Source organism: Nesoenas mayeri, assembly GCF_963082525.1.
Source record: "Nesoenas mayeri genome assembly, chromosome: 18".
Classification (NCBI taxonomy): domain Eukaryota; kingdom Metazoa; phylum Chordata; class Aves; order Columbiformes; family Columbidae; genus Nesoenas; species Nesoenas mayeri.
The window spans coordinates 2,154,866-2,182,790 of NC_137566.1; the positions used below are offsets into that span (position 1 = coordinate 2,154,866).

Here is a 27,925-nt window from a genome sequence, read left to right on the forward strand (position 1 = left end):
TAATTGCAAAAATATTAAACCCTGGTAATCAATTTCATGCCTCAGGTGACCTATTTATAATGATTTTATGAGTTCGCGGAGGAGCCTCCCAGGGCTGACGGTGCTTACACGGCAGCCTCAGCGTTGTTTGGTTCCTGGTCCGTTGCTCAAACACGCGGCTTTGTGCTATTTGCAGCGCGGGGTCCTCGCTGCCACCGCGGAGCAGCTGCTTCCCAGAGCCGCCGCGTCAGCCGCCCGTGGTGTTTCACAATAGTCAGGTGGACAAAAGGGGTTTTTTCGCATACGATCCACTCGCCTCTTCCCTGTTAAGTACAAAAGGCCAAAGCGCCTGGTCCCCAACCTCGCTGAGGAGTGCGGGGAAGAGCAGGAACAGATGGAGCCGCTTGTCAGATCTCTCAGGTGTGTAAAAAGGAAGGACAACATAGGGAAGACCCGATTAGTCAAACTCCAGCTCCCAAAGAAAAACACTTTAAGACTGTTAGTGGAGCTACATCCCCACTAAGACCCACGTCGTCTCCGTTTGTGCTGATGAAAACCTCCACACCTCTGCTAAGAGCTCTCAACGTCCCCTTTGCTCAGACTCAAGTCAGGCTCCAGACTTTCTGCTGGAACTGCAGCTTATCCAGCCCCTCGCAGCCTCACGGAGACACAGAGCCTGGTGTTCACCCTCCATGCCCACAGGGACCCGGCCTTCCTGAGTTTAAATCTGCTGTACCCCACCAATTCGTGAGGACTAGCACGGCATTAAAAAAGGAAACAGCACTGGATGTGTCTGCAGACAGAGACGATTACATCTTGGTTTTATCACCTTTCTAACAGCATCCTTAGCTCCCAGCAAGCAGGCAGCCTAATTAAAGCAAGCCAGCAGTGCATTAGAGCAGACAAGTTCATTATGAGTCTTTTGGAAAGTAACCTGCAAGTCACCGCGTCCGGCCAGCGGGTTGTTTTGTGCCTTTTGACCTTCCAGAAGGATTAGAGTTCTTTAATCCTCTTACAATGCACCGTACCGATCTCTTATTTTCCTCTTGCAGATAGTATTTGCCACAAAGGAATCCACATAGTGCAAGGGACACAAATGGTTTGATTTATATGGAAGAATGAACTAAAAGCTTTCAGATGCCATGGCAAAGGGATACATAAGATATACATCGACTTCCATGCAGATGATAGATGAGCAGCACTAAAAACGATGACAAAAACAGGCTTCAGAAACTGCAGCGGATGTCTGAGGCCACTGCCACAAACATCTGTAACGTTTGGAAGTTCTGGGCAAGGGAGAATGGGAACTAAGTGGAAAGCCCTGGGCGTGCGGTGCCCTCTGGGCTGAAGGGCCCCGAGCAGCAGCCGCAGGTCCCGGCAGGAGCGCAGGAGGACGCGGAGCCCGTGCCCCAGAGCACTCGCCACGGGGGGAGCCCCACGCGGGGTCAGCGCTGGACCGGGGTGGGTGCTGAGAAAAGCCTCGTCCACCCGGTCATCACCAGCGGGAGGAGCGGGACCAAGACAGCGCACACAGCAGCGAGAAGTGCATGTCTGGTCACACGCCTTTAGGTCAGAGCTTCACAACTGATGGCGCAACCAGCAGGTTTTCCCGGCAAGCACAAGTCATCCGTTTCTGAGCAGGGTTGGGTTGTAGCGGCAGCCAAGGCCTCCAGACTTCGATGGAGACAAAAAAATAAGCCTTTCTCCCCGAATCCAAAGTTGGGAAACTCTTAACCCTTCTGTTGAAGCACCAAGCGTGCCAGCCAGTACAGAGCTACCCTGTTAAATACACAGAGCGTGGCACTGGAAATCGGTCCTGAAGGGCACAAGAAGGACACAAAACTGTGCACACAAAAACCTGTCATGTCTGCATCCGACACTGCAACATCACACTGGTGTAGAGCAGGAAACAAAGTGGATTCTTTGCTACTATTAGGAGGAGTAAATACAGCTGGATCTGAGCAATGTCAGGAACCTTGTTAACGGGAAGCCCTGTGAAACTGGGCCGCTGTCGGCCAACATTACGAACCTTGAAAGCTTCCAGTTTTAAGACCTGTGGTGAGATCTCAGTTCTCAAAAAGCTCAGAGATTAGATGCTAAATGTGCCCCTATTGTCCACAGAATTTGCTTTGAGCAAACAGGTCTAGTTTTTTCTAAGCTGTGGTTTAAGCCCCGAGTGTGAGTCCCGCACGTCCTGCGCTGTGCAGCCCTCGGCCGCCGTGCCCGTCGGGGACTGTCAGTGGACGGGACAGCTGGCTGGGCCGGGGTTTGGGCTGTGTTATTTTAATTAGGGAAGGCACTCAAGCTCTCAGAGGGAAACCAAGGCAGCTCTTTGTGCAAAAGCACAGAACCACTGGTAGAGAGGTGACCTTTCCGTAACATTCGACTCGGGCTCCAGGAGTACCGGAACAGCGGAACAGGACACGGGGCCAGACCCCGCGGTCCAGGCCTCAGCTCAAGGAACCAGAGTACTCGAGAAAACTCTTCACAGATGTGCGAATCCTCTGTTGTGCTGGGGAGCACATGGTGGGAGTGAGATGGGCTGTGAAGCTCAGACACTCACCTGACACAACATGTTAAGTAAAAATAAACACACAACTAAAGTGACCTTTGCAAAGGAACAGGAAAAAGCAATGAGCTTTTATCAGATTATTGAGGTTTGTGCCATCTCACATGATATAGAATTTAAAGGACAGATTTAAAGGACAAGGACAGTAAAGCCACACTTGGCAAAGAGACTCAGTTTCCCAGGAACAATTGGGTAGAACAGAAGTCAGTTGGACCAGCACACTCAGAATTGTGTTTGGGAAAGTGATGATTTATTCTTTCCTTCAACTCATTATGAAATGGATTATTAGTCTCAACCCAATCATAAGGCAAAAAAATTACAACACAGACTCCCGCAGTCCCATTTGTAGAGTCAATTATATTAAGACTTCAACAACAGAAGATTTTTGGTGAGCATTGGTATGTGTTCCACTGCCTAAGAAACCTGTTTCCTCTACAAAAAACTCTGGGAGTTTTACAAACCATAGCAAAGTCATTAATTAAATGATTAACTAATTAATCAACACGAGCTTCAATTGAGGGCAGAAGGCCCAAGCAACACAAGTCAGTAGGGCCTGGGGAGTTTCACTGATTTTGTCTTTGTTTTGTTTAATCTCGTTTTAAGCCTCCAGCTCTCAGGCAGCGCCCAGCTCCTCAGTGACACAAACCTCCACAAACAAACCCACTGCAGGCGTTTCCTCCCACATTTCTACAGCATTTTCCTTCTTCGCTGTTATGTCAAACAAAACAAAAGCCTTAGGAGCAGATCGGTTGTGCAGACAAAGCAGCCGCCCCAGGGCTCCGTGACACCTGTACGGGAGACGTCAGCTTCCAGGGCTCCTGGTGGCACGTGAACGTTCTGCACAAACTTGCCATGCTTTGCAAATCCCAGAGTTCTCTGATGACACAAAACCGTGCGTTTAAAGAATCTGTAGAATTTCTCCATTTCCATAAGCCATCATTAGTACAGGGAATGATAAATACTCTTTGAAAGACTTAAATAGTGGTCCCAAGGGTAACTTCTGACTTCAGCAAACAGAATTGATCAGCATAAAACAAAGAGAGGCATCTGACTTTACAAATACTATAAAATACACATACCCCCCTCAGCCACCGGCAAGTTAATCATTACAATCAGATTTAATTAGTTCCGTCTATCAGTCCCAGGTTCGGAGGGGACTGTCCACCACAAACCAGCCCCGTCCCGCCACTCCCACTGGTGACGGGAAAGGACGTTTTGGTGAGAACCTCTGTACGAAATACGAACAAGTAACATTTCCGAGAACTCATCTGTGAATACAGGACTGTCCGAGTAGCCACAAAACCAAAAGGAAAAGCACTATAGAAAGCTGACTGCCAAATTCATGGTTTGTAACCTATTTGCACATATAAAAATGAAAGATCCCAGGGCTGACAGAAGATTCTGAAAAAACACCTGGGTCTGTTTTGTCTTCAAGCAACCGAAGAGATGTCACTAATTCTATTTGGACCAGGAATTGTTGTAATACACTCAGACTGTCTGTTTTTCATACTAATAAAAATAGTTCTACCCAAAGTGCTTCTAAGGAGAAAAAAGAAGAAAACTTCCCCACAGTTTGTGGTACAGGTGTAGGTCTGTTTGCAATGGTGGATGCGAAGGGACGAGGGAGGCGGACTGACAATGACACCCAATGTGCTCACAAGCCTTCCCGGTGCCCAGCCTCAGAAAGCAGCTTTCAGTCAGAATACCTGAGTCTAACTGATGCAAATAATATAGAAAATGCATGTGTAGTTTCACTTGCGTTTCACATTTTCTCCTGCATTCCTGCAGATAAGTTAAAAAACCGCAATAGCTCTACAAAATTAGACACCACTTTGAGCCAAACCAGCAGCAAATTCTCTTCCATCATTCGTTTCAGCCACGGCTTGAACTGACAGTTCAAAGTGCTCTATAAAACTAAGACACTGTTCAACAGACGCTTTGCTGCTCCCAATGTGCTGCAGCAGAGCTCAGTCACAACGACACCAGAGCATGGGCAGCAATGCTGCCAGCTCAGCGCTGCCCCAACAACGCTACGGTTCTTTAGTTTATCCCACTTACCACCTGAAACACCGGGCGCTCTGCCGGCGGAACGGCGCAGTCACCGAGTGTTTCGGTGAATCCAGAATAAACCAGGAACCTGTGGGCTTGTTCCTTCTCCCCGGGGCTGTGCTGTCCTGTGCTGTCAGACAACTTGCTGCATTCCTGATATTTAATGAGCGTTTAGTAAGACTGACACATGCGAGTTCTGGTTCACCAGAGCCCCATGAATGTCATGGTCCGCGCTACAATTATTCTCTGGACCTCATCATCAATACGAGGAAAACCAGCTCAGTATGGCACAGCTTGTCCATCCCTGAACCAGGGATTAGATTTAAGACTGACATGATTTCTCCAAACCAGAGATGCTTTCCCAAAGGTTGTTTTGTTTTGTTTTAAGCCAAAAAGAAAAAGGTGCACTATAGCATCTCTCCTCAAACCCTGAACAGTAAAGTGACTTGAAGATAAAAACGCCACCACTGGAAGGTCAACTGACCCCCAGTCTACGCCGGCGCCCAGATAGGGAGCGGATGAGCTTCTGTGTTAAATACGTATTTGTCGAGGTTGATCAAGTCTATGTCATCTGAGAACAGCAGAAACATGTATTTGAGTGTTTCCCCGAGGAAGAAGCTCTCCATCTTATCTCGTGGCTCTGGGTTGCTGGGGTTCTGGACGTTGTTAATGGAGGTGTAACCGCCTGTAGGAACCTGCGCCAAAAAGAGAAAAAGAAATTGTGTATATTTTGATAATCTAAAATAGGTTATTTTCACTTGTTAACATCCAGATGCACTTTGAGAAAGTAAGTGCCAAGAAACAAATCAGCATGTTTGTCATTTGCATATAAAACTTCAGTTAAGAAAAATATCTCATTGCATTTTAGAAGAAACCACAAGGATAAAATGAAGCAACACGTCCATTTAGGCTTAATTTAAAGAGGTTTCACAAAGAACACGCCCTTGAAGTTTCTGGACAAATGTACAGAAAGTAACCAGTGCAATTCCTACACCGGAGTTGCTCAAAGTACCATGTCTATTCTCTTAAGATAAGACCACAGCTATTTAATGCCCATGGGCGTCTAGGCCACATCTCACAGCAGAGAGTGATGCCTCTGTAGTCAGCAGGAAAACAAAATCCCTCTATTAAAACATTAACACCATTTCGTGGCTACATTTTTCTTTGCAGCATCACCCAGAGGGTTCTTCCAAACCAGCCAGGTCCTCTGGGTGCTGAACTCTAAAAAAGGCGATAGCAGAGATTCCGGCAGCTTCCGAGACGACGCAGAGGCCCTTGCGCAGTCTGCGTTCGGCTTCTGCATCAACGTAACACCAGCTCTTTCCCTGACTGCACTAAGTAGCGTCTGTCAAACTGTACGGCACTGCGGGAACTCAATTCCTGTCTGTGTTCTTATCAATTTCCTCACAGGTATTTGAAGAATCTTGAAAGAGAGCAGGTTTCCGAAGCTCTTGTTAGAGAGCAGGTGAGTGAAGTGAACACAGTCCTGATAGAACAAGGCTGTGATAAGCTGACCTTACCCGTGTGTATTTATTGAAGTTCTGCAGGATTTCCCAGCCCCAGTCTTGGTATTTCTTATCACCCGTGAAGCGGTACATATAAAAAAGGCTTTCCACAGTCTCTGGTCGCAGTAAGTTGTGCCTGTCTGCGGGCTGCGAGGGAGAAAACGCAAGAACCCTTCAGACAAGGAACTTCCTCAAGGACACGTGCAGGGAGAAAAGTAGCGATTCCCATCTCCATCTACCGCAAAGAGTTCATTATGTATAACTCAGATTCTAAGTACACTACAGAGTTAACTAAAAGTAAATTAAATAAAAAACCTAGAATAATAAAATTAATTACACAATACAATTAAAAACCTAGAAAGTGAGGCAGCAAAAGAACAAGCTGCCCCACAACAGAGCACTTTGCCAATACCCAGATGGGAGTTTGGACAGCAGAACAGATACAGAAAAATCATCAAATTACAGTTCAGGCCAGTCAGCTGCTTACCTTGATTTCCACATCTTTGTGGCCCTTTTCTGCATGAAGATTGAAGTGCACGATCTCTGGACTCAGGCCCGTCTCTACCTGAGCATACATCTGGTAACAGGTTTCTATAAGAGCTTCGGCCAGCTGCATATGATCAGCCGTCAACCCGTTGTGAGCCCCCAGCGCCAAAGTACCGGGCAAAAAGCAAACCAGGTGATCCTGCAAGACAAGACAACTCATACTGGGAGAAAATAACACAGCAGACGTGTGTGTGTGCGTGTGTGTGTGTGTGTGTGTGCACCTCTCTGTCCCTCATCTGTGTGTCTTTCGTTTCTTTGGGGTTTTTTGGGGTTTAGTTTCACATTTCAGGTACCAATATCTCGAGGGTAACTTTTTAAACAATCTGACTTAACACGGTGCGAGGCAGGCAGGATCATTACAGAGACGTCGCTCATTGGATAAATGTACAAGATGGTGTGGTTTTCTGTCAGGTTTCTGAAAGGGCTGAGGCCAGAGCAAGGGGGAGAGTGTGCCTTTCGGTTTCCCAGGAGTGGACATTCCATACCGGCCCATGAAGGGGCGTGGGCAGAATCCTCCCAAGATTTCTCAATAGACACAACTCAAGGGACAAACTGATCACCTGAATTTGATTTTAAACCTAAAATGGAACAGAGATGGGAGTTGGCCACAGAAAACAAAGCTTTGGAAAATGGGGAGAGGTCAGCTGAGGGAGATTTTAATAATTCTGAAATAATCACTTCAGCATCACTATAGGAGAGGCAACAGCTGCAGAGAGCGTTAGATCCACTGGCAGAACTGGAAAACATTGGTGAGCTTTCGAGCGCATTCCTGTCCAACGGCTCAGCCCTTGAGGCAATGTTATTTGGGGTGCAGAAGCTGTTACGGCTCAGGTCTAAAGGCACCGAAGGTGCACAAGCACCGTTTTCCTGGAGCCGGGGTGCGGCTGGTCCGTGCGCAGCCCCCGCTCTGCCGCCCGTCCTGTTCACAGCACAGACACCTCATAAACCGCTTCGGCTCTGTGTCTGTAGGGCCCAGGGGCGGCTGGGGCGGGGGTGCGAGGAGCGTTCCTGCCGCCTTCCCCAGGCGAAGCAGCCACAATGAAAGCGCTCTGGGGCCGTTTCTTTCTTAGCTTTTACTTGCCACAGCAAACAACTTGTTCAAAGGCCAAGAAGAGTGGTATTGCTACAAGAACTGTGCAACATTTTTAAACAATCGAGATTAATTTAGTTAGCTTTCCAACAACACATCAAAAAACAGATTGTATGAAATGCCCAATAGTCATGCCCAGCAAAATTCAATTTACAATATGAGGCTGACTGTCCTCATTGAGGAGCTAATCCAGCACTGACATTGTGAACGTAACCATTACAGATGGACATCACATGGAATTTCAAATGGTTCTTACAGTTCAGAATGAAAACCTGGGTTTCACCACCCAAAACCACAGTACAAACAGTGCACAAGCACCTGGATGGACCTTTAAAAGCTTTGTCCAGTCCTAAAGGAAACGGTTGAGGGTGGGGAAGGTCAACACGGACACAGGAGATGGACATCCCTCGTTTTTCCAGTTGGTCAGGGTGCAACACCTGGGGAGCCTTTCACCCAATGATAAACACCAAACCCCCGAACAGAAGCAGGTGCACTGACACGTGCAGAAACCTGAGCCAGATCTGAACTGAATTGTGTCACAGCGTGGGATGGGGGTGCCCCCTCCACCCAGACCAAACCAGACTCTGCCCTCACAGCACGTCTGGCCAGACTGGGGGAAATCACCTGAAAACCAGAACTGACCATCTCAGAAACACTCCAGCAAGAAACCAGACAAGTCAAAGAACTCACTGAAGCTCACTTCAGGTATGGAAACACGACGTGCAAGGCTACACATACATGAGTAACACATATCTTAAAAAGCCACACACACATACAACACTTGCGTGAGACCTTTAACCAAAAGACCTTAAAATATATGTTAAAAAGTATGAATGCACAGATTAAGAGAAGGGGGTTAAGCTCAATCAACTTTCCCTACAGCTAACGTATTTTACTAACCCTACATACAGAAAAACAACCTAATGTTATGAATGGACAGAACCCTCCAATATTATAACACTTTTCCTTTAACCCAGTAGCACAGCATTAGATCACCTGCTGCTTTTGATGCTAACTCTGAAAAGCCAAGTGTGCAAGTGTCCACATATATTTTTGAACTATGGAAAATAAAAGGATATATAAAATAGGCACTGCCTCAACAGTTTCAGATGCTGGAATTTTATGACCAAAACAGAAAAAGAAATAAGATTTGTCTCTAGCACCAAAATGTTCCATCTGATAGGAACACAACCGCATTTACTGCAGTAACTCAAGGTGAAGGCCCCTGGTTTGCACAGGTGCCTGGTGTCTACAAACTACTCAGCACTGCCATCACACCGAATATAGTCCTGGCTTTTTCATGGCTTTTGTGTTGGTTTTTTTTGGTTGTTTTGTTGTTTGGTTGTTTGTCTGTTTATTTTCATGGGAGGGGGAGGGGGGAAAGACAGCACAGCAGCTTTGCATTTGCCCATCCATATGTTTGGGGTCCCTTTTTGGTGGCAGTTTTTCGGTTTTGTTGATTTTTTTAAATGCAATTGTACTTCTTACCATCTTGGCACTGAAGTGGCCATGGGCGAGCTCTCCCACGAAAGTGAGCTGCTTGGGCTGTGACCTCTGCACAAGATGCTTTTTCACCCCTTCTATGGCTCTCATATAGTCTTCCAACAGCCTGTGGAGTGAAATCATTCCCAGTTAGCCCACATAGCTGCTGTAAGAACACGTTTAATCACAGCTGACGTTCAGCACAATCCTTCTGGAGACTGCTATTTCAGTCTAAAAACCAATATTTAACCAAATGTGAAAACTGACAAAAAACTCTCAAAGTCACCATCAACAGAACATTAATTAGTTACCCCTTGCAACGTGGCAAAACAGGGTTTACTTTTCAAGTAAAACCTTTATATAAGTATTAATCAATCACAGAATCCCAGCCTGGTTGGGTTGCAGGGACCTCTGCAGATCCCCAGCCCAGCCCTGCTCACGCAGGGTCACAGAGCAGATCACACAGGTGGGTCCAGGGGGTTTGAATGTCTCAGAGCAGGAGACTCCACACCCGCTCTGGGCAGCCTGGGCCAGGCTCTGGCACCTCCCAGCAAACAAGTTTCTGCTCATGTTCACATGGAACCTCCTGTGTTTCAGTCTGTGCCCGTTGCCCCTCACCCTGGCGCTGGGCACCATGAACAGAGTCTGGTCCATCCTCTGACACCCACCCTGAGATATTGATCCCATTGATCAGATCCCTCTCAGCTTCTCTTCTCCAGCTCAACAGCCCCAGCTCTCTCAGTCTCTCATCACAAAGATGCTCCAGACCCCTCAGCATCTTACAAACATGGCTCCAAGGGCTCTCCATTGGACTCTCTCCAGTAATTCCTGGTCCTTCTTCAACTGGGGAGCCCAGAACTGGACACAACTCCAGATGTGGCCTCCCCAGGGCAGAGCAGAGGGGGAGGATCAACCTCCCTGACCTGCTGCTCACACTCTTCCTCACATGCCCCAGGTACCATTGGCCTCCTTGGCCACAAGGCCACATTGCTGACCCATGGTCACCCTGCTGTCCACCAGGACTCCCAGGTCCTTCTCTGCAGAGCTGCTTTCAGCAGGTCCAGCCCTCACCTCTGCTGCTGCCGGGGGTTGTTCCTCCCCAGGTGCAGGACCCTACACTTGCCTTTGTTGAATCCCATCAGGTTCTTCTCTGCCCACTCCTCCAGCCTGTCTGATCACGCTGAATGGCAGCACAGCCTTCTGGTGCATCAACCATTCCTCCCAGTTTGGGATCACCCGCAAACTTGCTGAGGGTGCACTCAGTCTCTTCATCCAAGTCATGGATGAACAGGTTGATCAAGACTGGACCCAGTATGGACCCCCGGGGAACAGCACTAACTACAGACCTCCAACCAGACTCTGCACCGTTGATCACAACCCTCTGAGCTCTGCCGTCCAGCCAGTTCACGATCCACCTCACTGTCCACTCATCCAACCCACAGTTCCTGAGCTTGCCTGTGAGGATGTTGTGGGACACAGTATCAAAAGCCTTGCTCAAGTCAAGTCATCCACTGCTCTCCCCTCCTCTCCCCAGCCAGCCATGCCACCACAGAAGGCTGTCAGGTCAGTCAAGCATGATTTCCCCTTGGTGAATGCATGCTGACTACTCCTGATAATCATCTCTTCCTGCATGTGCTTGGAGAAGACATCCAAAATGAGTTGTTCCACCACCTTTCCAGGGATGGAGGTGAGGCTGACTGGCCTGTAGCTTCCCGGATCGTCCTTCTTGCCCTTTTTGAAGACGAGTGACATGGACTTTCTTCCAGTCCTCAGGCACCTCTCCTCTTCTCCATGACCTTTCAAAGATGATGGAGAGCAGCTCAGCAATCACATCTGCCAGCTCTCTCAGTACTCACAGCTGCATCCCAACGGGGCCCATGGATTTGTGGATGTCCAGTTTGCCTCAATGCTCTCTGAATGAACCCTCCTCAACCAAGGGTAAGTTTCCCTTTTTCCAGACTTTCTCTTCCGTCTCTAGCATCTGAGATTCTGGAGTGCTGGTCGTAGCAGTAAAGATAGAGGCAAAGCAGTCATTCAGTAATTCTGCCTTCTCTGTATCATCCGTCACAAGGGCACCCTCCTCATTCAGCAGCAGACCTACATTTTCCCCAACCTTCCTTTTGCTGCTGATGTACTGGGAGAAGCCTTCTTATTGCCCTTCACACACCTGGCCAGATTTAATTCCAAGTGGAGCTTGGCCTTGCTCACCACATCCCTGCACACTCCAACAGCCTCCTTGTATTCCTCCCAGGTGGTCTGTCCCCTTTTCCACATTACATAAACATCCTTCTCCCACCTGAGTTTTGAATGGAGCTCCTTACACATCCATGCTGGCCTCTTAGTCCCTTTACTTGATTTCTTGCTCATAGGGATGCATTGGTCTGGAGCTTGGAAGAGATATTTGAATATTAGCCAGCTCTCTTGGACCCCCCTGCCTTCTAGAGCCCTATCCCATGGGATCTTTCCAAGTATGGCCTTGAAGAGGCCAAAGTTCACCCTTCGGAAATCTGTGCTTCTTCCACACCAGATCCTGAACTCCGCCACCTTGTGGCCGCTGCAGCCGAGGCTGCCCCCAACCCTCACATCTCCAGCCGGTCCCTCCTGGTTTGTTAGAACGAGGTCCAGCATCACCCCTCTCCGTGCTGGCTCCTCCACCACCTGAGTCACGACATTGTCACCAGTGACCTGTGGGAACATCCTGGGCTGTGCGTGCTCAGCTGTGTTGTCTTCCCAGCAGATGTCAGGGCGACTGAAGTCTCTCGTGAGAACCAGCGCTACTGTGAGGCTGCTTCCAGCTGTCTGTAGAAAGCCTCATCAACCTCCCCATCATGATTGGTTGGCCTGTGGTAAACACCCATGGTTGTGTCACCCTTGTTAGCCTGTCCCTTAATTTTTACCCATAAGGACTCAACTTGTTTTTTCGTGCCCTCCTAGACAGAGCTCGATACAATGCAGTTGCTCTCTCACATAAAGTACAACTCCTCCAGCTCGCCTTGCTGGCCGGGCCTTCCTAAAAAGTCCAGAGGCCTCCAGGACAACACTCCGGTCGGGTGAGCTGTCCCAGCACGGCTCTGTAGCTGCAATGAGATGACGTCCCTGTGACTGCACCTCTTGGAGGTCTCCACTTCAGCCCTCTGCTCTGAAGCAGATTCAGTTAGATCAGGTTGCCTAAGGGCTTATCCATGCATTGTTTTAGGAATTCCATCCCAAGATGTAGTCGTATGTCCATCCAAAGATGGAGATTCAATGACATTGAGCAAACTTCTCCAATGTTTGACCACTCTTGTTGTGAAATATCGCTTTACAGTATTTAATTGGAATTTCCCTTGTTTCAAAGTACTTTTATGTGGGACAAAAACCCCGTCAAATAATTCCATTTTGAGGCTCACAAAAAGCCATCGTTCACGCTCCCAAGGACAACAGTTCTCCATTGACAGTGAAGTATGGCTTGGAAAAGGCAGTGACACCAACTTCCTTTGTAGAGGTGCATCCGCTCGGGTGTAAAGGGCTGGCTCAGAGAGGCACACTGTCACTCTGCAGGCATTAAACCCCTCAACATGAACAAGTCCAATATAATTCGCTTATAAGCAACACAAACTGCTTAGATTTTGTGTCTTGTTTTGAAGGAAACCTTTTCCGACATCTCTAATTCCTCTGATCTTTGCAAACATTTTATTCCACTTGACCGGTGTAGGTAAGAGAAGCATAAGAGACCTAAATGAAAACTTACGCAGACATCAACCTTCAGTCTCTTCTGTCTAAGAAAAGTTATTCCCTCTGGACCAAGCCTCCCACCTCAACCATCTTTTGGGATTCACCTTTCCCCAACAAACCCAGAGAAAACACAGACATTGCTGATGAAATAAAGTATCATAAGCATTCCAGAAGCATCTAATTATGCTCTGTATCTACTGCAAAGACTTAATTCTCTTCTCCTGTCTGTAACACTCCTCACATCTGATGCTGCTGAAGAAGCAAAGCTTTCTGAGAAGTTATTTTTGAGACTAAGCCTAACTCTCATATTGAAGTTACCACAAGGCCACTTGCTTGCTTAGCTTCCTTTAAAATATATACATATTTTTTCAGTTGACTGTTGGGCGCATACATTATTTTTCTTCAAGCAGCAAACTAGGACAGAAGGTTTTACAGCTCACGCCGCTATGAGAAGTGGAAAGAACTTACTCGTTTTCTTTCTTCCCTCCCTGAATCCATTGCTTGAGCAAATACTCATAGTAGCTGTCAGCTCTGGCTCCCAGGGTGTAGACACCCAAGTGAGTGAACTGCCCGCTGTTGGTGTTTATGAACATAGGCACTAGTCCATCATTTTTCCCTGAGAGAGTGTGAACGTGCTTCATCACCTCATCTACAGCTTTCTAGAAGAAAGAAAACAGCACACAGAAATTACAGCTATTGATGACGTACAAAACTGTGGGTAGTAACTTCACATCGATAACAAATCTTTAACTATTCTTCCTCGAATCTGCATCAGGGACATCATGTTCAGCTCGTGCAGTCTATTGAATACAGCATTTCAAACTGACTCTCAAAACAATGTTCTGGGTACAATTCAGTACTGTGAAGTAACTGTAGTTATTTCCCTCCAGTAAGGCCACTCGAACGCCAGTGCTATGGCATGGGACCATAACCTGACTTAACACACTCGCAAAGTAGATGTCCAGCTAAAATAACAGCTACGTGAATCATGCAATAGCTCAATCTTCAGCTGTGGATACAGTTTAAAACAACAAAACAACATCGCCAAACAAAAGAAGAATGGGAAATATTATTTCCCCTGGAATTCTTTTCTTTTCAACTGACTTTATCTTATGCTGTGACCTGCTGTCGGACCCTTACCTAGGGAGTCACCGTTTAGTTCCCTGGATGGAAATACCAAGGTTTTGTTCTTTGCATTTAGATAATGGCGTTAAGAAACCACATGCAGAGCTCTAATCACGTTACACAAGGTGCAGTTTCACACTCTGCTGTTCAGCTTCCTATTTTTTCTAAATCTGATAACCTATCGTCAAACGAGAATGTCAGTGATAAAAACAGGGAGCCTGGGGGAGGTGGTGCTTGCTTTGGTTTTGTTGTGGCTTTGGTTTCCTCTTTGCATTTTTGTTTCATTTGTTTTTAAATCAAAAACTGTTTCTGAGGGAAGAAAAAAATTATTTCCCTCTGCTTTTGAGATTTAAGAAAATAATTTGAATTACTTTTGTTTCTTTTCCTTCCCCCAGAGTTTCACAACTCACTTAACGTCACTTTGAAACTACAGAGACCAAGTGTGCTGACGGAGAGTCAGTGGTGGAGCTGTGGAGAGGTGAACAAAGAGAAAACCATCAACTGATACTTCCATACCTGGAATTTCTCATCTCCAGTAAGACGAGAGAGTTCCCTGAACTCCAGCTGAATGCTGGTCACCTCGGCCACGGTGCTGTCGGACGTCCAGCGCGGCGGGTGCGCGGTGCCCCGGCCGATGTTCACATCCGAATATGGGATCTTGGACGGGGTCTTGAACGCTGGCATGAGCCTGTTCCCAATGTCTTTCTAAAGAAAACCCAAGAACACAGGACAAAACAACAAACAAAACCAAAAATGATTATACACACACATGCACATCCCTTTAGACTTCATTTCACCAAGCAGATGGAAAAAGAACGAACAGCAGCTTAGCTTTAGATGTCGCAAGAAAGCCGAGAATTAAAAAAGGTCCTGAATTTATTGATGGCAATGAGTACAGAGTTTTAATTTGCTCCCAGCATCCCAAGCTACAGCTGAGTCTGCAACCCCCGTGCAACATGATATAATCCTGACATCAATGACTGCACCCAGCTAATCTACAGAGGCGGCTGATGCTGTTAAAAAGCACAGAAAGGGCAACAAAACACAACTATTACTCTTTTCCTACCATTTCTTTCCCTTTTTGTTTCAAAAACTTTATAACGTTCAGCTCCTCACCAACAGAAGAACAGGCATATTAGAACACCTGATAAAGCACAGCACGGCTCTGAGGTCAACCAGAGAGCAAACAGAACTGCAGGCTTAAAAGATTAATGGTAAATCCCTTTCCCTTCACTTTAAACATGAAACTGTTAAAACCCAGCAACATTTAACTCGCTGATGAATCTTCCCTCAGCTTTGCCCAGTGTGGAACACACAATCCGGCCCATCGGTCAGACAGGTCACTCACGGCTTTCTCCAAGAAGAGGCTGTCTCCGGAGAGGTGGTAGGTGCTCAGCAAGCCCCCCAGGATACGGATCGTGCTCTCAAACAGGTTCACATCCACGTTTTTATCAAATACTAAATCGTTTGCTACCCATTTTCTTGCTTCTTCAAACTCTGCAAGGTATAAAAAGTAGTTCAGTTACGAACTTCTGGAATGTTCCAACAACCAGACTAAAGACATCAGTGCTCCATATATCCATGGCAGTTACTTAGAGCTGTCTACAGATATCCTAATGATAGGTGGAAAAGTAAAATGAATAGCACATGCTGGGAGAAGCTTGACTGCCATCAGCTTCATTCTCACCCAGCACGCACTGCAGACGCGTACAGACAGAAACAGCCAGCAAAAAGCTTCTAATAGTCTAAAAATACAAGAAATTGGGGAATTCTTTATTAAAATAGTTCAAAAATTGAGATCTTTTAAGTCCATCTATTTGACTTGTCAGATAATTTATTACACTTGCACAAGAGCCTTCTGAACTTCATTTGTTCCAAACCAGAGCCGTTATCTCCCAAGACACCAGGTGTCGCTTTCCAGTTAACAGCCATCGGTCCAGCAACGCGCTGCCGCCTGCTCCAGAACCGGATCCACAAAACCCCGACAGTCTGGAATTGTTTTCCCCAGAAACAAAACCGGTTGTTTACCGCACTACTGATTCCAAATGGAATGTAAAAAAGCCATTTTAGATTCAACAGTTGGTTTCTCAGCAGCATCAGCCAGTGATTGATTTGGTCCAGGGTCCAACAGGAGGGAGCTCACGCGTCACCGTGCAGGCCGAGCACCTCCGACCTCCAACAGAACCTTCATTTACACTGCATTTTGTATCCAGAAGAAACCCCAGGAGCTTTCCTGGCCATCAGCAAAAGAACTGCTATCAAATATGAAGCATTCACCAAGCACCCATGTGCATCACTTCTAAATTACTAATATTTATTTGAAAAGCTCTATGTAGTTCGCAATGCATTTTTTTATCAAGAAAAAAAAAGCAGCACACTGTCAACACGATGAAAGTTCAAGACGGGCTGTTCGGCCCTAGAGCTGCAAACTCATGATACGGAGTTCTCATTTGATTTACTATTTTACACAAACTCCAAAGGCAGATGAGATAAAACCATGGAAAACATTCACTGTTTATTGTCACTTTACTAGTAGCTCTGTTCTTCCTGTCTTGACACCAAAATTGTGCATGACTGATGAGTTTACAAAGGTGGCTCTAACTACCAAGGTCAAATAGATACGAGTTCCAGAAATCTTTAAATACCACTAAAAAACCCCCCAAAACACACACACACACAAAAAAACCCCAACCAATAACACAGGCACCAATACTCTTAAATACTGATTAAGCACTTTTTTTGCAACAGAATTGCAGAATTTTTGGCTTAGTTTTCACTATGTTAGAAAGTTTTCTAACATAGTCACTTCTAGAATAAATGTGAAAAAAATCCAGGTAGCAGAGCAGCTTGGGAAGGAGGAACCGAACAGTGCCCTTCTCCATCCATTCATTCCTTACAGAAACAACCTTCCGAAATCCAAATATGAAATACTGGTGTTAGGAGTGATAAAGCACAGCCTGGGGGTTGTCAGCTAACGACCTACGAGCAGTGGGCAGCAACTCCAGAGTGGCTGTTCAATGGCACAAAGAGAGCACTTGGGTCTCAGCAGTGTCCTGGTTTTGTTAAAAACAAGTTTCTCTGTTAGTGAAAGTGCCTGTCAGCCAAAGCTTCACATGAGCTGCATTTTCCTGGAGAACCAGATGCATGTTTTGGTGAACACAGCAATGGAATGTGAGGTTATTGATAAGGACAGATTCACATTTCACAAGAGGAGCAACGAGAAACAGGTGACCAGAAACTGACCAACGGAGTATAACATCCCATTCACGTGATACTTCATATAACAGTGGGGGATCATGAGGATCTCGTCCCTTTTCCTTATGGCGACATTAGGAGAGGACCTTGCGAGTCGTCCCTGTGAACTGAGGCCAGTGACAGACTGAATCCAGTTCCATTGGCTGCAGAGTCCAGTCCAGGACTTTGGCTGCCGGCTCTGCAGTTGCCGGGACTTTCAAGATTGGTTCTGTATATTTTGTATTATTTTCTCTATTCTTATTAGTGGCATTAGTAAAACATTGTTAATTTTTCCAGCTCTCTTTTCCCTGTCCTTCTTTCCCTCCCGATCCCTGTGCTGACTAGGAAGGGGGAGAGGGGGTTAACAATGCACCTGACAGGGTTTTATTGTCACCCCACAATCTAACCCCTTGACACACAGAAACAAAAGTCAGGAGGCTTACTAATCCATTCCACACTTTCTAGGACATATCAATTATTATATGTAATGGTGGAATATTTTTTCTGGCTCAAAATTATGTCCTTTAATACAGTTTTTTTTAAAAAAATATTTCTTTTTATACAGAAACATATACGTATGCATTTACCCTCACAGGAAAGCTAAACTTACTGGCCACAGGTAATAAGTGTTCCCCTCAAAGCATTTTGAATATGCGCTGCCTCAACAGAAAACAAGGAATTTGGAGGAAAAAAATACTACCTTCTTTTAAGCCTAAAATCCACATGGTATCCAAGGCGTCAATTAAGGTAAGGCCAAGTCCAAACCACTCGCTGTAGGACTTGGACAAAGGCTTCAGCTCATCGTGGCCCCAGGAAAACTCCTTGTACCCCTTCCAGGCGTGGCGGAATGCCTCGATCACGGCCAGCTGGCGGTCATTGATGGGCACTGCAAAGGGAAAACACCTGGCTCAGGACTTCATCTTGACTTGAGTGAGGCGTCTGACACAGTCCCCACAGCATTCTCACAGCTGAACTGAGGGAGTGCGGGCTGGATGAGCGGGCAGTGAGGTGACTGTGAACTGGTTGAAGGGAAGAAGCCAGAGAGTCGTGGTCAATGGGGCAGAGTCCAGTTGAGGCCTGGATCCAGTGCAGAGCCTCAGGGGGCAGTGCTGGGACCAGTATTATTCAATATATTCATCAACGACTTGGATGAGGGAACAGAGTGACTGTCAGCAGGTTTGCCGATGACACTAAGATGGGAGGAGTGGTGACACTGGAAGCTGTGCTGCCATCAGAGACCTGGACAGGCTGGAGAGTTGGGTGGGGAGAAATTTAATGAAATAGAACAAGGGCAAGTGTAGAGTCTTGAATCTGGGCAGGAACAACCCCAGGTTCCAGTGTAAGTTGGGAACGACCTGTTGGAGAGCAGTGTAGGGGAAAGGGACCTGGGGGTCCTGAGGACAGCAGGGTGACCATGAGCCAGCACTGGGCCCTTGTGGCCAGGAAGCCAATGGTACCTGGGGTGGGTTAGAAGGGGGTGGTCAGTAGGTCAGAGAGGTTCTCCTGCCCCTCTGCTCTGCCCTGGGGAGACCACACCTGGAATCTTGTGTCCAGCTGTGGCCCCTCAGTTCCAGCAGGATAGGGAACTGCTGGAGAGAGTCCAGCGCAGCCACCAAGATGCTGAAGGGAGTGGAGCATCTCCCGTGTGAGGAAAGGCTGAGGGAGCTGGGGCTCTGGAGCTGGACAAGAGGACACTGAGGGGGGACTCATTCATGGGGATCAATATGGAAAGGGGCAGTGTCAGGAGGATGGAGCCAGGCTCTGCTGGTGACAACCAGGGACAGGACAAGGGGCAATGGGTGCAAACTGGAACACAGGAGGTTCCACTTAAAGATGAGCAGAAACTTGTTCGTGGTGAGGGTGGCAGAGCCTGGCCCAGGCTGCCCAGGGGGGTTGTGGAGTCTCCTTCTCTGCAGACATTCCAACCCGCCTGGACACCTTCCTGTGTAACCTCATCTGGGTGTTCCTGCTCCATGGGGGGACTGCACTGGGTGAGCTTACCAGGGCCCTGGGGTTCTGTGACTTCTGCAGGGGAGTTATGCAGCTGTACCAAACACGTTCTGCTGCACTCTACCCAAAATAAACCCTTTTCCAAACTAAATGATCAGTGTAATGGAAAAAACATCCTCAGATTATGCTTTTCCTTACAGAATCACCAGGCAGGGTTTCAGGTCAGCAGTTTGCCAGGTGGAAATAGTGATCTCTCCATGGCAAAAAAACAAGTCACTTCTGCACATAAAACATTAAAATAATCATACGCAGTCGTTAGATGAGTATCAGTAAAGCTCAAAGACCTGAAAGTCAGGAAATACCAGAATTCAGACTGATTAAATCAGCTGCAATTCAGCTGCTGAATACATACGCTTAACAATACGATTCTAGGCTCAATTATCACATACCATTTTCTCTTCATCTGCCCAGTCTCATTAAGTGCTTTCTTCTAAATTTAAAGCCAGTTATACAAAACTATTTCTCTTGAACTTTTCATTTAATACAAAAAAGAATGAAAATTTGCATTTTCCGTCTTGGACAAAGCTTTGTCCTTTTCCATGGTTCTACTGAAATTTTTGCTTACATTTTCCCATAAAGTTGAGCATGAACAATTTCAAGCCCATTAGCTGCCATTTTTCAAAGCTACAAAGAAAGACTTCTGGAGTCAGAAACACCAAGCAGCACAACTAACACCATATATATGAAGCCAGCACAAGCCAAACGTATCACACTGCAATGTGCCATGTTCATTATATCAGAACTTCCTTGTGTGAACCCAGAAAGCAGAACAACAGCTTCTCCACCCCACGAGGATGGCAACTGCAAGACAACTGCTGCGGCTTCCTGGGGCCTTAAAATCAGCTCCGCTTAATTTGGGGAGGAAGGAACTTACCCTGTGTTTGCAGAACAAAAGTAAAAGCGCTGCTGAGAGGGGAACTGCCCCTTCCCAGCCCTCGCGCGTCAAACTGTCCTTTCCTGCAGGGAATGGGGCCTCTGCCTCCTCCCAAAGGCTGATTTCAAATATTTGTCACTACAACTGATTTTCAAATTCTGAAAGCCAGCAAGGCTGTCACGGGCAATAAGGACACTGAAAGACTTGCATGTTCTATGTAAATAATCTTTCTGACATTTTTTGTTTAAAATGAATAAATAAATATGGTAGAGGTGTGTGGGGAAGAATTGCACAATTTCAATCATAAAAGGGAACAGAAATAAAAGGATCATTAACTGCACTATTTACCTGGTTCCTTCTGGTCTTCGGCTTCCACAGATGAAGGTTTTTCTGGTTCCTTTATTTTACTCGAGGGAGGTTCAGTGCTTTGGTCGGTTTCTATCACTGCTCCTCTCCAGCTGCAAACACAAGGGATTGTCATTAAGACTTTATCTGATCACAGGTCAATGCAAATGAATAAGACTTATTTCTGCATTTCCCTTCCCTCATTATACTTCAATAAAACAGGAGCTGGATTTTGTGTCAAGGATCAAAATAACCATGTTGTCCACAAGACATTTTTTCTGTTCAAAGAAACTCATTTGCAGCAGAGAAATTTCACTGGATTAAGAAATGTGTCTTACGGGCTCTCGGAATTTCATTAAATAACTTGGCAATGGAATTTTAAAAAGACCTTCTAAATAGAATGACAACATCTGAAAACGCTGCATTAGATTTATTATGTCTCCTATCAGTTCTGAAATGATCACAAGAGTCAATAACACTAAATAGTACCACATGATGATCATCATCAAAAATTCATGAACAAGCACAAAGGACGGGCCATTTAAAGTACTTGCTTTACTATTAAGGGGTTCCCAAGCCTTCCCTTCCGCCACAGAGGCATAAACCAGTTTTCAGAGGGTTTTATTAAGAATCTCCTGAAGGCAAAGACTTTCAGAATGGACTTCAAGTCAAGTCACATTCACATTAAGATCAATTGATCTTGACCGTGCTGTTTAATACACAGATATGTTGCCTTTGAGTTCATGACATGCGTCCTGAGGGAACCAGGCTTATAGGCCTTAAAGTTTACAGTTCAGTCAGCATACCTCGTAACTTACATAAATCCCATCATTTCATTTCCTACTTTCATTCTTCAAACTGGAAACAAGTCTCCCCTATGCTTCCATTGCTCTCCTGAGTTTGCTTGTTACCACCCATTGAACTCTACAAGTTACAGTGTAAGTGGAAGCACACGACTAAAACACTTCCAGTCACTCTGAGGGATTTCTGGATAATACCAACAGCCAAAAGGCTGATGCAGGCAGAGTTCTGCTGCTGTGATCAGCTCAGCTGTCAGCGCTGAAAAGAACACGAACATTAAAAAAAAAAACCCTAGTGTTCCAAATCTTAAGAACCTTTGCTGAACTTGTAATAGTCTGTTCCACACCCAAGTTACAGCCCTTCACATATTCCCAAATCAAAATATTTCAGTCAATAATATCTTACGGAATAACTCCATATAAATGTAATCACAGCAACACAGACCCTCTGTAACAGATGTTACTGTATCTGCGTAAGGGGTCTTTGAATTGTATTATTTTTCTTCCATAAGGAATAAGTGTATCTTGTACAGCTCCCTGCACACAACTACATCCACACACATACTGAAAACCCTCACAATTTTCACTCCAACATCCGATAGATTTGGGGGTCTGGCAGAGCACTGGAACTTGCTGGGGACTTTTCTACCTGATGACAGATTTCTCTGTTTTCTCATTTTGATCAGCGTGGACCGGCTCTTGTCCAACACTGCTGGTGTCGTGGCGGGTCTTCGGCCTCACGTCCCTCCGCGGCGGTTTGATCTGAAGGTTGGAAGGACCGCGCCGAACATGAGGCGGCTTTGGAGGCTTCTGGAAATAAAGAAAAAAGTATATGCTTGGTACGTTTCAGAGGTGGTAAAATTTCAAACCATAAATCACCAGCATACCAGTGTTAAACATAACTCCAGATAAATGTTATTTTGGTATCTGCCCTGCGTGGAAAATACACTAAAGACCTTGCTTTTTCACTTACCCTTGGTAAAATTATCCAGTTCATAAGTTTATACAGAGAAATTACTTTTAAACTACCTCTAGTGCTACCAGATACTAATTTAACACAAGGCACTGCCAAAGGATTGTGAAGATAGTTGGTTCCATTTTATTAATACTAGGCACAGTAAATGCAAAAAGCACACAAAAGAAAATCCTACCCAATGCCCATGTTAGATAATACCAAGAATTACTATACAGTACTACGTGTACATTTGTGCATGGTGAGGGAAAGATTTAATACAAAACTTCGTATTCATTAAATGGAAATCCCCAAATTCGTGAGGTAAATACATGAAGAGCAACCAGTATTTCCAGCGTTCCTCAGCTCCACTAATCCACAGCATGCTTCTTTCCCATCGCATCCCCCGCAAACGGAACCCTTCACAACCCACTAACACTGGTTCTGTTTGCAGTTATTTTTCAAGCCACCGGAACAGCCGTTCCCGCTCAGTGTGATGCTGACGGTTTCCTACATCTCATACTCCATCCCGGCTCCTCGCAGCGGCCAGACTGCTGTCCAGTGCGCTCCCAGCCCAAACTAATTAATCGCAGCAGGAAACTGAAGCCTCAAGAAAGAGGTGACCATGACCTAAAGCCCTGGCACTGCTGGGTGTACCAGTGATCGAGAAATAATACACTGAACACTTAAATAAAAAAAGGTAGAGGCAGGAAATACTACACCAAAGGCCCTTCTGAGAGGAGAGCGTTCCACCCAGAGCAGATTTTTATTGCGAGTCCCTTTTCCTCAACAACTCTTGGAAACAAGCACGATTTGCAGCTTTCACAAACTCTTTGGCAGGTTTATAAAACTCATTTCTTCCCGTAGTACCTGTGGTGAAAGCTCCGGGTAGTCTCCACGGTTGGCATCTGCTTTCTGTGGTGCTGGGAGAACAGCTGGATTCGCCAGCTTTAATCCGGGAATTTCTGGTTCTGTTTTCTGCTCATCCAATGGTTTGTTTGTTAGACCTGGGCACACAAACACTGCTCAGCACAACGACCCAACAGGTCAGGCTCCGGCTGCACATCTCTAACAGTTTGCTGCACTCACATACCAGATGTACCTCCAGAAAGTGTTTCCATTCACACAACGTGGATAAACACTCATCGTTAGATTAAAAAAGTGTCATTGGTATTAACACTCTCCCCAATATACATGGAGGCTGCTAAGAGGCACATGGGTTTTTTTAAACTACTATTATTTTAGCTTCTCAGTAGATAATATCAAAGGTAAATGTGCCTTCCCGTTATAGAAAAGCATGGAATTTCTAATGTGATGGACAATCAAAACCAAGAGAGGATGACCTTATCGTACTGTTTACCAATATCTACATGCAAACATAAAGAAAAAACACTCACAGCCTCCGAATTGTAATCAATTAAAATAAAACGTTGCTCTAGTCAAGATAAACGAAAAGGCACATGAAAAATATTTCTGATTAAGTAGAAACAAGTCATTGAAACTCATCACATAAACTCATCTCACAACTGCACTTTAATGGATATACCCAGTCATTGCCAATAGAAATCAAAACTACTTATAAGAACTACAAATTAAAACTAATTATAAGAACTACAACAATCTCTTTAATGTAACAGCAATTCCAGTAATTCTGAGCCCCATGGAACACATACTTTTCCACGGTTCCCCCATGCTTGTGTAGGAAATGACTCCACAGACGGCCAAGAAGGCAAACACAAAGAGAATGACGCTCCGCTGTAGTCGAGACAGCTGCTTCCATTTCTTTAGGAGAGAAATAAGAGTTAGAATATTTAGCATGATGGCAAGAACCTACTCAGTTCAAAAATAAACTCTTTATCAGTTCATTCAGAGTAAGAAAGAAACCAAGCAGGTTTAATTTTACCCTCTGTTTCCAACTGCAGACATCCATTGGTTATTTTCTTTGATGACAGAGAAAACAGAAACATAACCCGCTAGCACAGGGCACGGCAGGTGCAGAGAAACATCAGAGCCACCTGCTGCAAAACCTCGGAGAGGGGCGAGTGCCGAGAGCCCCAGAGAGCATCACCAGCAGTGACCGGCCTGCACAGCTGCCCAGATGCTAACTGCAAAACAAGCCCAAAGCCTCTCTCCTCCCTTCTGGCTGGGGAGGTGCTACAGAACACACATGCAAAACAAGAAACAGAAGGTGGTAGGAAAACTATAAACGTTACTGCAGCAAAGAAGGCTCAAAATAAGATAAGGACTGGCCAGCAGACAAGAAAAGTCTCTGGCAAACATGTATGGAACTGTCACACCAAACTGCCCTGCCACCCCAAATAAAATCACCAACTCGCAGCAACACGAAAATGAAGTAAGCCAGCAAGAGCAAGCCATGATATTTTCAAATTTATTCCTGGGCAAAAATGTGTTTTTCAAACTGAAGTATATACAACAAAATCATTGAAAGTCAGACAGCAAATGCTACACTAGTCTGAGACAGACATTTCCTCCAGTTAGAGAGGGAGCAGTTGGAGTTAAACATTAACTGCTAAGTTACTATTTTGTTAGATTCCTGACAGTCCTATCAAAATTCCCCAGAGCAGCATTTTGCTCCTCATCACTGGTTTTTGCATACAGAGGATGCCTTAGTGTCAGTGCTACACTCGAGAACAACCTGCAGCTTCCTGCAAAGCACCTACACCCCACAGCACCTCCTGTGCTTCTCATCCTCTGAATAACAACCAGCGGCTGCAAATGTTTCAGTGAAGCACCATCCATGCGCTCACATTGCCCAGCCCCACAGCACATGTCCCGTCTTCCTCCCATGTTGTTGACAGGACACCAATCTTGTCCACTCTTCCCACACATACAAGATGCTGATCCCAGTCCTTCACCTTTGACTCTGTCTCATCACCCCCAGTTGCAGAGGAAACCAGGAACCAGCAGCCCTGTGTCTCCTCAGGGCAGGATGGGAGAAGAGGCACTGACTGCAGTGTCTTGAGATGGCAGGAATGAGGCACAAGAACATACAAGGACATTCAACACCATTTGGCCTTTTTTTTTTTTTTTTTCCTGACAAAGAATAAGGATAAAAGGGTAAAACATCCCCACATGTCCTCAGCTGTTAATAAGAGAGAAGCTGCCACACTGCCTCCCTGAAGGAGTTCCTCATATGCTTCATGTGACCACCTATGAAGCCCCTATAGGTAGCAACACCTCATCCCCTATCGCAAGGAGGGTCATCGTGTCCTTTTGACTCAGCGTTTCCCACCTGTCCCCTCAGCCCAAGATTCCTGCCCCAAGCAGACAAAGTCACACCCACACAGACCCCTCTCCTCACATTTCAGCCTTCCCACAGAAACCAGAACCGTTCCGTTTACTTTCCCAGGGCAGAGGATGGGGCTTCTCCTTCAAGCCCTAAACCAGGGGGCAAAGGCACCAAGACCAAATCTCACCCCCGTCCACTCCTGCCCAGAGAGCACAATGTTGCCCCCCCAGATGTCTCCCGCAGAGAGCAGGATTCCCCGAAGCGCATCCTGTTCACAAAAAATAAAGCACGACTTGGAGCATCAACCAGCCTGCGCTGCACAAAAACCCAGCCGGGGAGAGCTGCCCCGAACACGCGTGAACAGAGCGCCGGCCTGAGCCGCCTCCCCAGAGCACGGGGCGGCCCCACTGCCCGGGCCGGCCCCACTGCCCGGAGCGGCCCCACTGCCCAGAGCGGCCCCACTGCCCAGAGCGGCCCCACTGCCCGGAGCGGCCCCACTGCCCGGGCCGGACCCACTGCCCGGGCCGGACCCACTGCCCGGGCCGGACCCACTGCCCGGGCCGGACCCAGCGCAGGTCCCGCAGCGCCGGGTCCCTCCCCAGCTCGGAACGGCGGTCCCAGGGCAGGACCCAGAACACAGTCCAGCTGCACCCAAGGCCAGGGACAGCTGTCCCAGCCGCAGAGCGCTCCCTCAGTGCCCGGTGCCCCCGCACCAGCCGCGGTACCGCTCGTCACCGCCCGGCTGCCCGCGCTGGGCCGGGTCCCCTCTCGGTCTGGAGCCGCCCTCACCCGCCAGCAGGAGCGCCGCCTCCAGGCCTTGCTGTTGTTATAGCCGCCGACGCCCACCGCCTCCTCCGGGCTGAGGGTGACGGAGATGAAGTCCCGTCGCGGCGGAGAGGAGGAGGCGGCGGCGGCGGCCGCAGCCGAGTACATGGCGGCGCCTCAGGGCCCGCGGCCCGCCCGCCCGGCGCCCGCCATGATCCCGCTCCCAGCACGGAGCGCGACGGAGCGGCCACTTCCGGGTGTTGCTCAAGCTCCAGAGCACTTCCGGAACTCTATGGCGCCCCTGGCAACAGCCGCTCCGCGCCCTGGCAACGGCGGGGCCGGCCTCTCGGCGGGCAGGGGGCGGCCGGCGCGGCCCGCGCCGCCTCACGCCGCCTCACGCCGCGCTGGTGCCGCGGGGTCGCTGCTCTCGGCCTGGGCTCGTTCCGGGCAGCTCTTTCGGGCGGAGCGGTGGTGCCATTCGAGGCTGAAGTTCTTTCCCTCCTCCCCAGTCGGCCTCGCCTGACCCGCCCTCAGCAGAGCCAGGCCCTGCCCAGCCAGGACTTCAGCTTCCCCAGGTGGGAAATGAGACCTAAGGACAGTCCTCACTTTTCCTATGTGTTGTGAGATTATAATATAGACACCAGTCACAGAAATATTAACATGAAAGAAATTGAAATAATGCACATGGGAGATCAGCAGGAAAAACAACTGGACAACAATTAACAGAAGGGCCCACCCATGGCCCGAGCTCAGGAAGGCGGGAGATCCCCCCTCTGCTGCGGCCACAGCAGCGACGCTGCGCCCGGAGGCGGCTGCATGCGGACCCATCGCGCCACAAACCCATCGCTCCTGCGGACCCACCGCTCCACAGCCCCACCGCTCCGAGATCCATCGCTCCACAGCCCCATTGCTCCGAGACCCACCGCTCCACAGCCCCATCGCTCCACAGCCCCATTGCGCCACAAACCCATCGCTCCGAGACCCACTGCTCCACAGCCCCATCGCTCCACTGCCCCATCGCTCCACAGCCCCATTGCTCCGAGACCCATCGCTCCACAAACCCATCGCTCCTCCGGCTAGGAAAGCGAGCCTGGCAAAGGAAAACCCCAAACACTTGTTGGCTCCCGAGGACAGAGAAGAGCGGTCTCATGTCACTATCACCTGCCAGAGCCAGGTCTGCCAGCCAGCGTCCCTTATCCTCTGCATCACACACACACAGTCCTGGGCAGACGATCTGGGAACACGGGCCTGAGAGCAGACAACTGAAATCCGTGAGAGGATGTGTGAAAAGCAACTTAAATGGTTGCCTAAATGAACCTGTAAGATCTGGCACTGCGCTTTGGTACTTAGCAGGATCCACTTGTCCCACACAATTCCCGCCCTCACCTGTTTCTCCACAGAGCCCCAGCAAATAGTGCAAATAGTTCTCTGCATCTTCACAGGGCAGAGGTGGGACACGACCGCTGTGCACAGGAACAGGGAAGGGCACTGCTCAGTGATGTGCCCGTTCAGCCCCACACCACGACTGCTTTTCTAATAACCATTACTGCTAGATCGGGTTTGTAGTCCAACGGGAAAAAGAAAAGCATTGAAGCAGCTGTTTTAAGACTCCTGCTTCAAATACTGGCACTGAATT

General features: G+C 47.4%; 1 protein-coding gene across 6 annotated transcripts; it reads right to left on the minus strand.

Moving 5' to 3' along the window:
* Positions 1-26,513, minus strand: MAN1B1 (mannosidase alpha class 1B member 1). 6 transcript variants are annotated; one of them, XR_013923028.1, is made up of 14 exons: positions 26,314-26,513; positions 23,948-24,056; positions 23,145-23,281; positions 21,972-22,132; positions 20,526-20,635; positions 17,994-18,179; positions 15,408-15,556; positions 14,576-14,764; positions 13,403-13,593; positions 9,227-9,347; positions 6,590-6,787; positions 6,118-6,249; positions 4,607-5,292; positions 1-302 (listed from the first exon to the last, which is right to left on the minus strand). XR_013923028.1 is itself a non-coding variant. In XM_080356033.1 (13 exons), exons 1-13 carry the CDS (start codon positions 26,455-26,457, stop codon positions 5,089-5,091), a joined length of 2,028 nt encoding a protein of 675 aa, XP_080212159.1. In that variant the 5' UTR covers positions 26,458-26,513; the 3' UTR covers positions 2,795-5,088. The 6 variants fall into 6 exon arrangements, 2 of the variants coding, with proteins under 2 accessions (XP_080212159.1, XP_080212158.1); XR_013923029.1 differs by having other exon boundaries at positions 1-392; XR_013923030.1 differs by lacking the exon at positions 1-302 and adding an exon at positions 364-392 and having other exon boundaries at positions 4,610-5,292.
* Between the last annotated feature and the right edge of the window lie 1,412 nt (positions 26,514-27,925).